The 15082-nt window shown below is 39.0% G+C and overlaps 3 protein-coding genes across 4 annotated transcripts in view; 2 read left to right on the forward strand and 1 right to left on the reverse strand.

Annotated features, from left to right (window-relative positions):
• Nucleotides 1–608, forward strand: part of cog5 (component of oligomeric golgi complex 5) — a 50729-nt gene extending 50121 nt beyond the window's left edge. For both annotated transcript variants that reach the window (XM_083902763.1, XM_083902764.1), the window contains exon 22: nt 474–608. In XM_083902763.1, the coding sequence (XP_083758889.1) occupies nt 474–597 (124 nt within the window). In that variant the 3' untranslated portion in view covers nt 598–608. The remainder of the gene's footprint in view (nt 1–473) is intronic.
• Nucleotides 609–1044: 436 nt separating this feature from the next.
• Nucleotides 1045–3343, reverse strand: ndufa5 (NADH:ubiquinone oxidoreductase subunit A5). Its single transcript, XM_083902766.1, has 5 exons — nt 3268–3343; nt 2867–2911; nt 2111–2227; nt 1956–2021; nt 1045–1184 (listed from the first exon to the last, which is right to left on the reverse strand). The coding sequence occupies exons 1-5, from the start codon at nt 3286–3288 to the stop codon at nt 1083–1085; spliced, it is 351 nt and encodes a 116-aa protein (XP_083758892.1). The 5' UTR covers nt 3289–3343; the 3' UTR covers nt 1045–1082.
• Nucleotides 3344–5551: 2208 nt separating this feature from the next.
• On the forward strand, nt 5552–13269 carry cfap206 (cilia and flagella associated protein 206; the record flags this gene model as incomplete). The annotated part of the gene is made up of 12 exons (XM_083902414.1): nt 5552–5608; nt 5862–5948; nt 6488–6578; nt 7343–7531; nt 7863–8015; nt 8739–8953; nt 10090–10209; nt 10432–10630; nt 10707–10847; nt 11467–11651; nt 12321–12464; nt 13048–13269. The coding sequence occupies 12 exons, from the start codon at nt 5552–5554 to the stop codon at nt 13267–13269; spliced, it is 1803 nt and encodes a 600-aa protein (XP_083758540.1).
• Between the last annotated feature and the right edge of the window lie 1813 nt (nt 13270–15082).

Consider the following 15082-nt stretch of genomic DNA (forward strand, 5'->3'; position numbering starts at 1 on the left):
ACTGTGATCACTGTCCAGTTCTTAAAATGACAATAATATATATTTAAATGAATCATAAAGCATTTGCTGATATTCTTTTTAGACAGTTTCACAGCTCAGTGCTGCCCCCTGTCTGTCATGGGAGTAATGACAGACAAACCACTGCTGCCCTGGTTTGTGTCTTTGGTTCCAGTTTGATGTTAGACCAGTCTATAGACCAGACCAGTCTATAGACCAGTCTATAGACCAGTCTATAGACCAGTCTATAGACCAGTCTATAGACCAGACCAGTCTATAGACCAGACCAGACTAGATGATGAGAAGAGAATAAACCATAATACTGGTGTATTTGTACATGTGTTGTTTTGTTGTAAAATATGTGAGATAAATACTAGAGATACAGAGGTGAAAGCAACTCAAGACATTTAACTTTGAAAAAGTGGACGTTCAGATGACTCAGTGTAATGAGTGTAACTTCCTCTGTCACCTCTAAGGGGCGCTCTGGAGGCCTATGTGCAGTCGGTGAGGACCCGGCAGGGGAAGGAGTTTGCGCCCGTCTATCCCATCATGCTTCGCCTGCTGCAGAAGGCAACTAGTGGTCAGGAGGTCAGAGGCTGAAGATGCTGCTGCTGCATCATCATCATCATCAGTGAGAGTGAAGGCGGAGCCTGTGTGGCTTCATCTGAATATTCTGAATAATCTGTGGTTTAGGGCTTTAACTGTCATTGTTACTTAATTTATCTGTATTTTATCAACTTATCTATTAGTTATTTGGTCACTAAAATGGTGAAAAGCCTCAAACGTCTCTTTTTGTACACGTTCAGTTTCCTGTCGTACAAAAGTCACACAATTAGAACCTACTACGTTTAAAAAGTTGAAATCCACAATGAGACGGTTCATAGAGAAGCGACTAACAGATAAATATATATATATTTATATAAACTGTCTGACTGAAGATCACAGGAGCAGGTTTCAACTTCACCATCTTCACACAAAGTCTGGTCAATCAATGACTGCAGAGAATAAATGAGGAATATTTGCAGGAGTTTAATTTGTACATCATTTTGTAGAAGTATGGTTCACACACACACACACACACACACTCAGATAGGCCATTTCCACTGGTTGACTGGAGGCTCCTCCATCAGCGGCTCCCAGACTTTCCACTGAGACATCTTCCTGGACAGAGACAGCTCACACTCGGCCTACACAACAACACACAACACCACATAACACACAACATCAGTGTCACAGAAACTTTTCTACACTGTTTTAGTCTTTCCACGTCAACGCTGAGTCAAATAAATGGTTTCAAATAACTAACAGGTTTTTAATACTTCTGAAAATGAAGTTCTAACTAATTGATGCTGACCTGAATCTGTTCAAATGACTCTGAACTCAGACGACAGAGCTGAGTCTAGAACTGACTCACATTTTAAACAAAGGCAGCGTCAGAAAAACAACAACAATTTTAATTGTATAATAATATACTATTTATTAAAATACACCATTCTTATTGGCTGCTCAGGTATTATGACTAACCTGTAATGTAAATATATCAGAACAATGTGTGTTTCATTTAGTATGGCAGACAAAAGTAAACATAGGAAGAACTAATAAAAGTAAATGTATGATATATATATGATAACATGTACAGTAGAGATGGAGCAAAACATATGGGATGCTGTGATGACTTATGCTGCAGCCTGTGTTCGTCTGTACGAGATCAGGTTCAACACCAATGAAAGGGTTCAGGACTAAAGATGTGAGTGCACACAGTCCCAGACTTAACACAATTCAATTAAAAAAAACATTAGCATAATCAATTCTGTCGGTATTTCAGTTTTTATTTTGGTGAATGTACAGTTAACTGTTTTAGAAGAATAACGACCAAGATCTATTAAAAAACCCTGAACATTGTTTTGACAGGAAGTGGTCAAACTGATGATTATTAACCCAGTGGAACAATAACGTACCTGGAATATGATTTCTTCAATCTGACCACAGTTCAGCTTCTTCTCCAGCTCCTCAACATTAGGCTCCTGTCAAGAGTTTTTGTTTTTATATAAACATAGATCATGTCCTCACTGATACACACACACACACACTGGCTCTGTGGCCTGTTACTGACCGTTTGGACGTGGTTGTAGCGCTCGCCGACCAGCTGCTCCGTGTACTTCCTGTAGGCGGCGTCCTGTGGCATCGTCTGCAGAGACGCTAAGATCTTTGTGTAGAGGACCCTCAGACGCTGAGAGCAGAGAACACATGAGCACAAACGCCTTCAAACCAACAACAGTCTGGACCATCAACCACACACTTGTTTAATTTGCCTTTGTTCATGAGGGAAAGGTCAGAAAGGCACAAACCCCCCACGACCCTCTGGAGGAGGATAAAGCAGTAGATGATGGATGGATTAGGACAGAACCTGGAACCTGCTGCTCCTCTGGTTCCAGGTTAGCTGAGCCCATTCTACAACGTGACGTCAACTCAAGCTAAAGCTAACACGTTTTTCTGTTCATCATTTGACATCAAGAAATAATAATGTGCTTTACCGTTGACTTTTTTGTATAAAAGTACATTTGAAAATTCATGGATAACAATAATAATAATAATAACAATGATATTTTAGCATCACAAAGCTAATGTCAGTTGAAGAGCTTCTACAGACTGGTGTATTAATCGTAGAGCTGAAACCATGACTCGATTATTAACCGATTGCTCAATTAAATGTGAATATTTTCTTTGTTTCTTTGCTCCACAACAAAGAAAATAAATCATTTTGGTTTGTGGACAAAACAAAGACATTCGAGAACATCATCATTTCCAGGTTTGACAAACACTGATCAACGTTTTTTGTGTGTGTGTGTGTGTGTGTGTGTGTTTTCACCTCATGTGGATTGTTGGACACAGCCAGGCCAACCAGACCGGTTGTCTATAAAGCAGCAGCAGAGACTCTCGTTAAATCATTGTTAAAATCATTGTTAAATCATGTTCTTCTCCACATCGTTATATTCCCGTCACATCAGACTTTAATATAAATAAATAAAGTGTGTTTCCATGGTGACACAAAAGAACGTAGTTTCTCATCGTTTCCATATTTTAATCAGTGAACAAAGCTAATGCTAGCCTGCGTTAGCAAAACAAACGTCAGCTCACTACGTCACCGCGGCAGCGCCGACGCGTTAATAACGAGATGCACTGATAAATGTCCCGAAAACGCTTCCGTATCATCAGGTGTTGTTTCTGTTTAAATGTCATTTAAAACAAACTCGTGACCTCTATTCGTACCTTCTTCAACAGACCAGCCATCGTCTCTCACCGGAAACTGTCTCGTCAGCCGCTTCCGGTTACCGAACAGTCTTCTTCTTCCTTTTATCTCACGGCGGTTTGCATCCATGTGCAGGTGCATCATCGCCCCCTTGTGCTCTGGAGTGTGAACACACTCTTCCCTCATATACAGTATTTCCTCAGTTCTCTCCAGTGGGTTTGAATCCACTTGTAACAGATAAGTTTTTGGGATTTTCCAACTTCAATCAGTCCTACAAGATAAATAGTTCACATATAAACTTGTTTGATTCTCCTAATCCTGCACAATGTGACTTCACAGAGCCGTCAAAAGTCAAAAGAGGTGTTTTATTCTTTTATTGTTTTATTCCCTTGGTCCTCGTCCTCTAACATCTCCTCCCTCAGTGATTGTGTAACAGTGGCTGTGTTTGACACAGGGAGAGCAAGAGTAATAGTATAATAATATATCATTATTATTATTATTATTATTACAAAATCAGTTTCCACCTAAATTTGAACACAGTAAATGAAGAGTCTGGAGCTGACCAGTACAGTAGAAACGTCCAGGTGCCTCACAAGGAACAGCCCAATACTGTATGTATATATATATATATATATATATATATATATGTATCTATAAAACACACTGAAAGAAAGAATATTACAATATCACCACATAAAATAAGGCGATGCAGTCAATAAACTGACTGAATGAAGGAAGAATCTAAAATTAAAAATCCCCTTTAATGCAGATGTTCAGCCTTTCACTGGTCTTTGCTGCCCTCTGGTGGCCACACTGTGTGTAACTCACACGGCTCATTTATTTCACTTATTTTAATATTTACATAAATCACAAAACTCACCTGTTCCCAACAGCCCACTCTACCATCACCATTCATTTATTTAATCAATAATGTTTATATTTTACTTTGTCTGGATCTTGTCTTTTTATCTTTATTTTATGTGTGTTCACTAAATATAATGTATTATTATAGGGTACTTACTTACCTTTAAGTACTACTTTAATGTATTTAATTAACCCTAAATAAAGGCTATAATTAGTCACTTAAATCATGTGTAAGTGAGCAGCAGCTGAGCGACGTCAGCAGAATGTTAGCAGAATGTTAGCAGAACGTTAGCAGGTGCCACTTTATTAAGTACACGTTGTACCACCAGTACTGCAGTTCTTGTGTATTGTTTAACTGTATTAAACAGAGTATTAATACTGAGATAATCACTTGTGTAAATGTCACGTTCTTCGTCTCCTCAGGTTAGTGAATCCTTACTTTAAATGATGTATTATGTCATTATGGATTAAACATGTTTAGGCAGAATGAGTTTTGTGTGATAGCGCCCCTGGTGGACAACAAATGAACTTCACACTGCGGCACACATTAGCACGCTAGCTAGCATAGCTAACCCGCTGCAAAGTTACACAGCTTTGTTTCATCATTTCCCTCCACGTTAACTCAATAAAAGACCAGAGACGGATTAGAAATGTGATTTCAGATTTGTTGTTTGTTAGCATTGGTGTTCAATGTTAGCTTAGCTGTTAGCTCTGTTGTGTTTAGGTCGTCTCGTCTGTGCACGTAACGAACACAATTGAGTCAATGGGACGTTTATAACTTTTATCAGTAGCAGGTTAGCTCGTCTAAAGGAAAAGACAACAACATTTAAAACACACAACTTTTGTTGTATTTCCACATTAACATTGAATAAACTACAATTAAAAAATGTAATTTTACTTAAAAGGAAACACGATTGTATTCCACAAAACACACGTACTTTGCATGCATAGCTTATACTCTACAAGCTTAATAAGTACACGAGATAAAACATATACAAATATCTTAATCAATAGTTGTTATTTATAAAGGAAATGTGACGTGTTTTCCTGTCTATAACAATAATAACTTCCATGTGATCTGATCTGATAGAACCCTTTTGTCCCACTCTTTACGTGTACGTGAACGCAGCACGACAGGTGTCCGTCCTGCACGTGCGTATTTTATGTTTATAATCACGTGAACATGTGTGAGTATTATTATTATTATTATTATTATTATGTCAGTAGGTGTAAATGTTTAAAAACGCTTCTACAGCCGGTTAAAGCGCGCTTTGAGCGGTCACGTCACGTGACGTCATCCCCGTTACCGTGACAACGAGCCGTCAACACTGCGCTGCTGCTGTAAACACTGAAGACTCTGAGTCCTTTAGTTTTGTTGTTTTTGTCCAAATGTCTCGAACTGACGCAGAAAACGTGATTAAACACGTGATCGCTGAGATAATGAAGGAGTGTGAGGAGAGAGGACGAGCTGTGACTGACGCTGTGGTGACGTTCACGGTCAGTGGACCGCTAATCAAGCTAGTTAGCTAGATGCTAGGTGCTAATGATCATTATTATGTAATAATTGATTAGCTTTGGTTTTTAGCTGCATAACAAACAATTCATTCAAAACTGATCCACAGTATGTTCATAAATGTAATTAGTGTATAAAGTAATTAGTTAAGAACATGTCAATATGAATCAACATGTTCTTTTATTGTGAAGTTTTAGGAAGAAAAACATCAAGTTTGTTTTTATACTGAATTTCCAGGTGAAAGCTGTTGTTTTGGACCCAAGAAACGAGTTTAATGTTGTTGACAGAAATCTGAGCAAAAAGGACGTCAACAAACTACAAGAGGTGACTTTTACTTTTACTTCATAGATTGTGTTCAGTTTTGACAGAATTTGACCTAAAACCTTATATTCCATAAAGGTTTATAATAATCTTACTGATTTCCTTATTTCTTTAGTGAAAGTGATCAATTTGAAGTGTTTAATTTACTAATGAAGCAATAAGAAGGTTTTTAAATCACAATATGACGATTCCATTCAGATTAGAACAGTATTGTCGTTAAAAAACACCAAAGAAGAAATAATGAAGTGACGTGAAGATAAGAATATGGAATTAGAAAGAAATAATGTTATATTATGTTATATTATGCTATATTATGTTATATTATGCTATATTATGTTATATTATGCTATATTATGTTATATTATGTTATATTATGTTATATTATGCTATGTTATGCTATATTATGTTATATTATGTTATATTATGCTGTGTTATGGATGCTAAAACACCACCAGCCAAACAGTTAATGTCATGTATTAAATCCAAAAGGTGAATTTCAACGTAAACTGCAGCATTTTTCTAAGCCACAGTGTTTGTTACAGATGTGTGTGAATAAACTCATGCAGAAGTGCAGTCCGTCTCTGGACACCATCAACATGCAGGTGTATTTTCACATGAACTACACTTCACGACGTGAGTAACAAACACTACAGTTGTGTTGTGTTAATGTTGTCTGTTTTAGATCTAACAGTCTACACCAGGGGTCGCCAACCTTTTTGAGACTGAGAGCTACCTGAAGGGTAAAGAATAATATGGAGGGCTACCATATAAACATTTTATGCACCATTTTTTTTTTTTACCATTTACCAAATGATTAATATTATGCATTCATTTGCATACACATTCATTCCAGTGCTTACTCCTAACGATTATCAGTTTTTATAAACAATATCAATGATATTTTACCGAGTGAATATATGGATGCATGCAAGTGAGTTGAGGTGAAGTGAACCCGCGGGCACCATATTGGCTGCCCGAGGGCTACCAGGTGCCCGCGGGCACCACGTTGGTGACCCCTGGTCTACACACACGTCTTCTTATCAATGAATCTGTCTTTGTAACACTGACTAACTGCACGTCCTCAAAGTCTCAAGGTCAACGAGCTTAAGGTCGTCTTAAATATTTAAGAAGTGATCGTTTTGGTTCATTTTGTGTTGAGTAGTTTGTAAAAAGTGATAATTTTTACTGCAAAAACCACAATTGAGAAAATAATAAAACATGAATCGTACAAAAATGTTACCTCTTGAAACAAAGAGCTGTAAAATAACATGTATTTTACAAAAATTTTATTTCCTGACTGTGTGTGTGTGTGTGTGTGTGTGTGTGTGTGTGTGTGTGTGTGTGTGTGTGTGTGTGTGTGTGTGTGTGTGTGTGTGTGTGTGTGTGTGTGTGTGCAGGTGAGTTTCTTGAGGAAATCCAGCAGGTGGTGCTGTCGAGGCTGAGCTCAGTGAGCAGAGACATCACTGACAGTGGAGTGAACACTGGTGAAGACCTGGATGGTCTTTACCACAGAATCATCAGCTACACCCTGCTCTGCTCTGGAATGGGTTCACCCACACATGTCCACACGGTGCAGGAGGCTGCAGGTTTCACTGGTTTAAAAATATATAAATATATAAAAACACAGATACAGCAGTGTGTAGATAAAGGACAACAACTCACACTGATGATACAGCGAGTAAATGAAACGACCACAGCTGAGTCACCTCTGAACTTAAAGCTGCAGTCTGTAACTTTAGCTGATTTTGTTGTTCCTGCTCTGTTTAATCTTTGATTTGATTCATTTGACTTTAACTCACTGTTAACACAACAGCAGTGTGTTAAAGCTCATTCACTTGTGTCTGAATCAGAGCGAAACCTGATGTTTGTGTTGACTCTCACTCTACATTCTCCTGACTGTGGATCTGTCTTCTCCAGCCGCTCTGCACAGCGTCTTCCCTCCAGCTGAACTGGGATCCTTCATGGTTCTCCTCAAGAAGGAGAAGGAGCAGCAGCTCAGTGAACTCACCATGATCGTAACAGGGATACGACTCTTCAACAAAGCACAGCAGATGGACCTCCATCATCTCAGTACAGTACCACGTCATACTAATGTGATAGAAATACATGCAAATACCTAACATGAGATGATTAGTGTTACACTGACAACACATGTAGTGGTTATATAAGCAGCATTAGTAATAGTAATAGTATTAACTGAGCAGGTTTAGTCAGCCATGTTAGCAGCTTTGAATGAGAGTTCAGGCTGCAGGAGTGTTTGAGTCTGAGTCAGCAGAGAAAAATCTGAGTCAAGTCCCGGGTTCCAAGTGTTTGAGTCTGAGTCTGAGTTATGGACTTAAGATTCTGAGTTACCAAAGAAAAGTCTTAGTTATCGACTTAAGATTCTGAGTTACCAAAGAAAAGTCTTAGTTATCGACTAAAGATTCTGAGTTACCAAAGAAAAATCTGAGTAAAGAATCCGAGTCTCCAAAGGAACATCAGAGTTGAGTCCCAATGTTCTGAGTTTATCAAGGTTTCCTTTGCACCACGTTCTAAGACGTCTCCTCTCTGGAGGAAAGTTAAATACCTGACATACATGAACAATGGTCTACAGGAAACAGAAGTCACCATTCCAAAAGGAAGTGATTCAGTTTGTGATCGACTGTAACTGCTAAACAAAAGCTCTCAATCATTAGCACACAAATCCAAACTTTACCTCTTGGCCCAAGGTTTGTGCCTGCCTACCAAAGCTGCATTTATCATGCTATATCAATGTTGTCATTGTTCTAATACTTATTCAATCTTTCTCTGCAGTGCCAGACCTTCTCAGTGAAGCTCTTCCAGTGGTCAGCAGAAGCATTGAAGAGAAGCTGAGTGTGTCGCAGGCTTTGTCGTGGAAATATACGTCTGTGCTGGAGAAGCTAACAGACCCTGACCGTGAGCCTGGAGAACATGACGTACCCATGGTTCTGCTCAGAGAAGCTCTGTACAACGTCAGGCAGCACCAAGCCTTCCTCAGAACCCTACTGGTGAGCTGTGGTCTGTGCAGCTGTGGTAAACACTGTGGCTTCACTTATTATCTCCTCGTCTTAAGATAGTACTGATGTACTTTAAGGAGGCAGAAGTCTTATCTCACCATGTTTCTACAGCAGTAAGAAAGATGTCTGCCTCTTAAAGTACTGATATTATGCTTATTCTAAGGCAATATAAAACAAACAGTTATACACTGATATAAACTAGGGCTGAACAATGTTTTCAAATCAAAACAGCAGATAAACACTAGGCATGGGGGAAAATCAAATCTATTTATATCTAAGTTATTCTAATCATTCACGATTCTGAATCGATTCATAAACTTTAAAGAATCGAGTTTTGAATTTTTTTTATTTTATATTTTAAAAGTTTCTATTTAGAAAAAACACAAAACACCAGTTTGTGTTATTTGTGTACACTTTATTTTTGTAACTTCTGGGAGAAAAAGGCAGCTCGTCTAAGCTTTTATTTATGTAAGTTATTTTTATACAGTAAGTTTTTATTTGTTTTGAATGAATAAATGTTAACTTTGTGTGATCACATTATCACATTATCTTAGACAAACTCTATTGTTTTGATGTCATCATTTGCATTGAATCAGTTTTTGAATCGAGAATCGTTTGAATCGAATCGTGAGCCACAGCCAAAGATTCACATCCCTAATAAACACAGTTCAGTCAGCATCACAAATGCTGTTATTTACTGTTCTGTTATTGATTGTTCCATAATCCATGTAAAAATCTATCTATTTCTGAACTGTTCTGTAAGTGTTCTGCGCCTGAGGACAAATACCTTTTTAATTTTTCTAATTTTTAATTGAATATCTCAATATATCAGGGGGTTTTTTCTGAAACAGGTAACAGACGACGCTGCATCACACGCAGATTTAGCGCGTGATGCTAATCATTACTTTACATGCAGTCTGGCTTAAAATCATCTCCCTGTAAAAATGCCAAACTGATGCCGATAAACAGAATTCATGTTTGACTTCATGAAAATCTCTCCAGCTTTCATGAGATTTCATGTCCTCATCAGGATCATGTGACTGAGAACAAGACGACCACAGCGATTCAGCCCTAATACCATCAAGCTTCATTGTAGTATATAGACATGTTCTGTTTCCTGCCTCCAGGCTGACAGTGGTATTTGCAGTAAACATGTGGAGCTGCTGCAGACGGAGCTGTGGACTCACATGAAGCTGCTGACAGAGAGGGTGAAGTCAAAGTCTGCTGTTCCCACTGCACAGGTCTTTGTGAGTCACACTCATGGTCATCATCTGCTTTGACCTCTAAAGTTTTAAATCTCTGTCTGCGTCTATAGTCTATAGAATAGTTCCACATTTTGACATCATCGCAAATGAAGGTTGAAACACAGGTGATATCAGTCACGACTGGTTCAAAGTTAAAGGTTTAACTGAGAACCTGTTTTCTTATGTTTTGATTCTTCTTCAGTTGATTCTTCTTGTTGTTTTCAGCCCCTGTTCAAAGCTCTGTCAAAGGTGTGGACTGGACTCCAGGATGAGGCGGAGCTGCTGAACATCCTCAGAAACATCTCACACCATCTGCAGAGCTTCCTGGCCTCTCACCTGGAGATCTTCTCTGAGGCGTATTTAGATGAGCTGCTGGAGGCGACTGACGTGAAGACTGATGAGCAGAGAATGAAGGAGTCTTCAGGTTGGACAATGTCATCATAGTATCACAGAAAAACTGAACTGGACAAAGAAAAGAGATTGTGTTTTTTGTCTTTCAGATGATCGTGTTGTTCCAGCAGAGATGAAGACACAGGAATGGCTCCTGCCTGAAACAACAGATGGTTTTAATGATCTGTTGCTGCAGTATGATGGAGTGTGTGCTTACACTCTGGTGAATAGAGACGGCCTCCTGCTTCCAGGTAACGTACTCTTATAATACATTAAAGCTCACATAGAGTGGTCCTGTTACACATATATGTTAGTTATGGAGGTCTACTTACATACATTAACTTGTTTTTAATGCTCAAAAACCTCCTAGTTGCTGTAAACGAGCCGATAGAAATCCTCTTTTCTGACGCTGTTCGTCAGCCGTGATATTTCAGACATAAATCTCTCACCCAGAAGACAGAGTGTCTTGTGATTGGTCAGCCAGCGTAGAGGCTTCCCAACTGTCTTGTGATTGGCCAGTACCCGGAAGTGACATATTCAGCACACCAGCTCTCAGAAGCACAGCTCCCCCCTCTGGAACGGTGGATGCACTGCTCCTCATTATCAAAACATTGTTTTAACAGTGTTTAAAAATAGCTTCTTCTAGCATCTTTTAAAACTCAGGCCAAAGAAGTAGGTCATACTGATCTTTGTTGTGAACTCTGAACCTCCTTCATCCAGATGCAGTGCTGTTCTAATGTGTTCACTATGAATCATGTTTATTATTCATGGTTTAATTATGTGAAGAACAACCAAAGACCAAAGTGTCTTGGTTAAAAACACCTGAATCTACCTGTGTTCCTGTTTAATTTGCCTCATTACTTCTTGCAGGTTATCCACACATTGGAGTGTTGAAGCACAAAGACAAACACTATGTTTTTAGCTCCAAAGAAGCCGCCTTAAACTTTGCCTCCCGTCCAGATGACTTCATAGCAGAGGTGGCAGAAAGAGCCAAGTTCTCCCCTGAACTCACTCAGCTGCTCAAACTCCATCAACAGTTCAGTCCGTACACTGAGGTGAGTCCTCTTCACTGTCTAAGACCAAGCACACACTCATGTGTCCTAACCCTAACCCACTTCATTTTTGACTAGCATTACGCTAATGCTAACCAAAAATGAAAACATTTGCGTTGTGCGCTAATGAGGTTTGTATTATGTTAGCCCTACGCTGATGCTAATCGTAGCCTCGTTAGCTTACATTTGGAAACAGGTTCGCCAAGTTAGCCGCAAAGTAGTAGCATGCTAATGCAAAAATAAATATGTGCTGGCGTATTGAACTATGTATTGGCGTAGTGAACTGTGTGAAAATGTCTCACCCACCCTGAGGACAGCCTCTTCACTCCCACCTCCCTGCTCCAGACAGCACAGCTACTGCTGATGAGCCTCTGTCTGCCTGGTGCAGCGTGATAAATCAGTGAAAATTAAAATTCCTCCAAAAAATGTGAAAATCAAGGATTCACACCATCAGTCCATGCTCAACCCATATCCAAAGTCTTAGAGATATGCCTGTCACAGACACACACACACACACACACACAAACACACACAGACGCAACTTGCTTTATAGATAGATTATATCTGGGCACTTAACTATTAATTGTCCAATTGTGACTATAATAATAATAATAATAGTAGATTTTATTTGTAATGCACTTAACATTAACAAATGTGCTGCTGCTTCTGCAGTTGGAGTCAGGAGAACGTTCACTGGTGAAGTCCATCACTAAGTGTGAGATCAGCACACAGACTGACATCCACCCTGTGCAGAGGAACATGGTTCAGTCCTACGAGTGGAACGAGTGGGAGCTGCGACGGAAAGCAATCAAATTGGTGAGTCCCAGTTCACAGTAGAAGAAGTTTTAGAAATAGCTCTTTGAGGTCTTTTTAGCACCAAACAATAATAAGGAACAATAATATGGAGTCAAAACTGCCAGGAAACACAGTGAATGAGGACTTTTTATGAGAAAAAACAATGCTAAAAAGTAAGAACAGTGGTTATCACGTGGTTCATAAAGCTGTTCTGAGAGCCAAGAAGAAGAACACTGGAGTGATGTGGGTGGAGTCAGTGAGGACCATTCATTGAGCCCTGAAATGCATTATTGTTCTGTTCATTCCAGCAGAATTCCCTGATGACATTTGACACCTGCAAACAGCACTGATATCAGTCCAAATCCCAGATTTTATACCATCTGTACTTTATCAAAGCTTTAGTCTGTAAGTGTTTTTATTTGTAAAGCACTTTACGTATATACACACAGAGGCAGGTGCTGTACATACACACTGAAAACAAACTCTGTTGGGGGCGGAGCTTAGCCAAGAGAGTGGGGAAGAGAATTTCAACAAAATACACATTCTGGAGGAAAGATGGTGAACGTTGTCATTGTAATGAGTCATTGGTGCTTTGGTGTTCTAGGCTGATCTACGGACCACAGTGACACACTCAGCACAGACTGATCTGAGCCACATGCGACGTGAAAACGTCAGTCAGACGTGGCCGCCCAAAGACGCCGCCTGTCAAAGCAAGAGGGAGGCAGCGAGCAACGTGGCCAAACCTCAGGTTTACCTGGAGGGTCTGAGAGGACGGAGAAACGGACCAGTGGTCAAGATAAACCTGACCAGATTTGTGCACGACTGATGGAGCTGTGAAAACAGTTAGCAAGTGAGTGAAATAAAAGCTTAAGAAGCTTCATACAGTACATGATCAATGGAGCAAACACAGCTCACTTTATTTCACTTTATTTCACTTTATTTCACTTTATTTTAAGACCCAGCAGCACATGGACACTCAGACATTTATCTATTTGAACACAATCACCATTGTGTTGGTGTGAAGTGTGCAGAGACTCCCATGCTCCCATGCTGTACTGTTATTTATATATAATATACTCAGTCACTCAGACTTAAACATATTTCCTGATAAATTAACTAAAAGCACATGAAAGTTAGGTCTTGGTTGAATTGTAATTTCTGTGTTTTGAACACGATCAGTGATAAACCCTGAATCACATTAATATGTTCTTACTACAGTTCTTTCCTCACTTTGCTTAAAACAGGTTCCTCAGATTTCTGTATTCAGAGTCCAGAGTGATGACCGTTAGACCACGATGGAACCATGATGGAACTATGATGGAACCACCATGTTAAAGGCTTAACACTCATATCTGCACCATTTTCCTGGTGATCATCACACAGTTCTGTCTGTTCTTTGTCTCAGAGATGAAAGGAATTAAAGGACTGTGATGTTTGGACAGTTTACACTTTAAATAGTCTTTAACTGTCTGTCTTTAAAAGCCTGCAGTAAAACCTCTAACCACAGTGTTTTAGAAGTTAATAACTCATGTATGTTTTAGAATGAGTCATGATTTTTAGAGCAGAGATAATGTGAAATACTACATTTTTAATGTGTGGTTGAACCTATAAGTTTATCAATACCATAAAACAGGGCTTGATTGTGATGAAAACTGTGGGTCATATGTGAGAAGTAGGACTGAAACATAAGCTTCTAAGAGACTCTGTGACAATATATAATATAATATAATATAATATAGATTTGTACCTTTGTTGAGTAGAATAATGGAAAAAGCCCCACACATCACGTCATTACCAGTTAGGAACTACTGAAGTATAGTACTGCATGCAGTTACAACGTTTCACCAGCAGGTGCTGATACACACTCATAAATGAAGCTCATGTGTTTACCTGTGTCAGCCTGTTTCACATTATGGCTGAAATTAAATCAAAATAAAACATCAAATAACCACACACACACAAGTCAGGTCAAGTGTGATGATGATGATGATGATGATGTTATCGTTTTCGTTGACAAGAACATTTAAAATTTGAGAGAGAAAAATTGTCTTTTTAATATTCCAGTCTGTGATTTAAAAAAAAAACAATTAAAAAAAACGATAATTTAAAGTGCAGAAATGTGGAAGGGCATAATAAGTAAAAAAAAAAGATAAGAGTAAAAATAAATAAAAACGTAAAGATAAGAGTAAAAATAAATAAATAAATGGTAAAAATGTGCACTTTAATATAGAGTAAGTAATAAAGTAGAGATAAGAATACGGTTTATATGTTTGTATGTTTGTGTTAGATATCCATAAAATACATTCTCGTTGTTTTATTTTGAACAGGAAGCACCCAAATAAGTCGCCTTTGAAGCTTTTATTTTGAAAGTGACGCTCCGACTGTCCGTGTGGGAGCGCTTGTATTTTGAAATGTCACCGGAAGTGGTGTGGCTGCTTCTGTCGGTTGCCTTGTCCGTCGACACAGATCCTCCTCCCGTCTTTAAACCGCTTTCAACGACTCACGAACGACGAAGACACGGACTCTGTGTCACGGAGGTTCCGGGCTGAAGCGGCGGCTCCACGGTGTCTCCACGGCGGTCACCGCTGACGCTGAGTGTGGGCGAGTGTTTTTATCCACATTTTATTTCTCTGTCGGAA

This window comes from Microchirus variegatus, assembly GCF_963457635.1.
Source record: "Microchirus variegatus genome assembly, chromosome: 16".
NCBI classification, from domain to species: domain Eukaryota; kingdom Metazoa; phylum Chordata; class Actinopteri; order Pleuronectiformes; family Soleidae; genus Microchirus; species Microchirus variegatus.

Excerpts from the sequence above, each read along its gene's own strand:
- ndufa5 (XM_083902766.1), bottom strand. The coding sequence starts at position 3,288 with ATGGCTGGTCTGTTGAAGAAG. Across the intron at positions 2,912-3,267 it reads TGGCTGGTCTGTTGAAGAAG|ACAACCGGTCTGGTTGGCCT; the intron begins GTACGAATAGAG and ends GCTGCTTTATAG. Across the intron at positions 2,228-2,866 it reads TGTCCAACAATCCACATGAG|CGTCTGAGGGTCCTCTACAC; the intron begins GTGAAAACACAC and ends CTCTGCTCTCAG.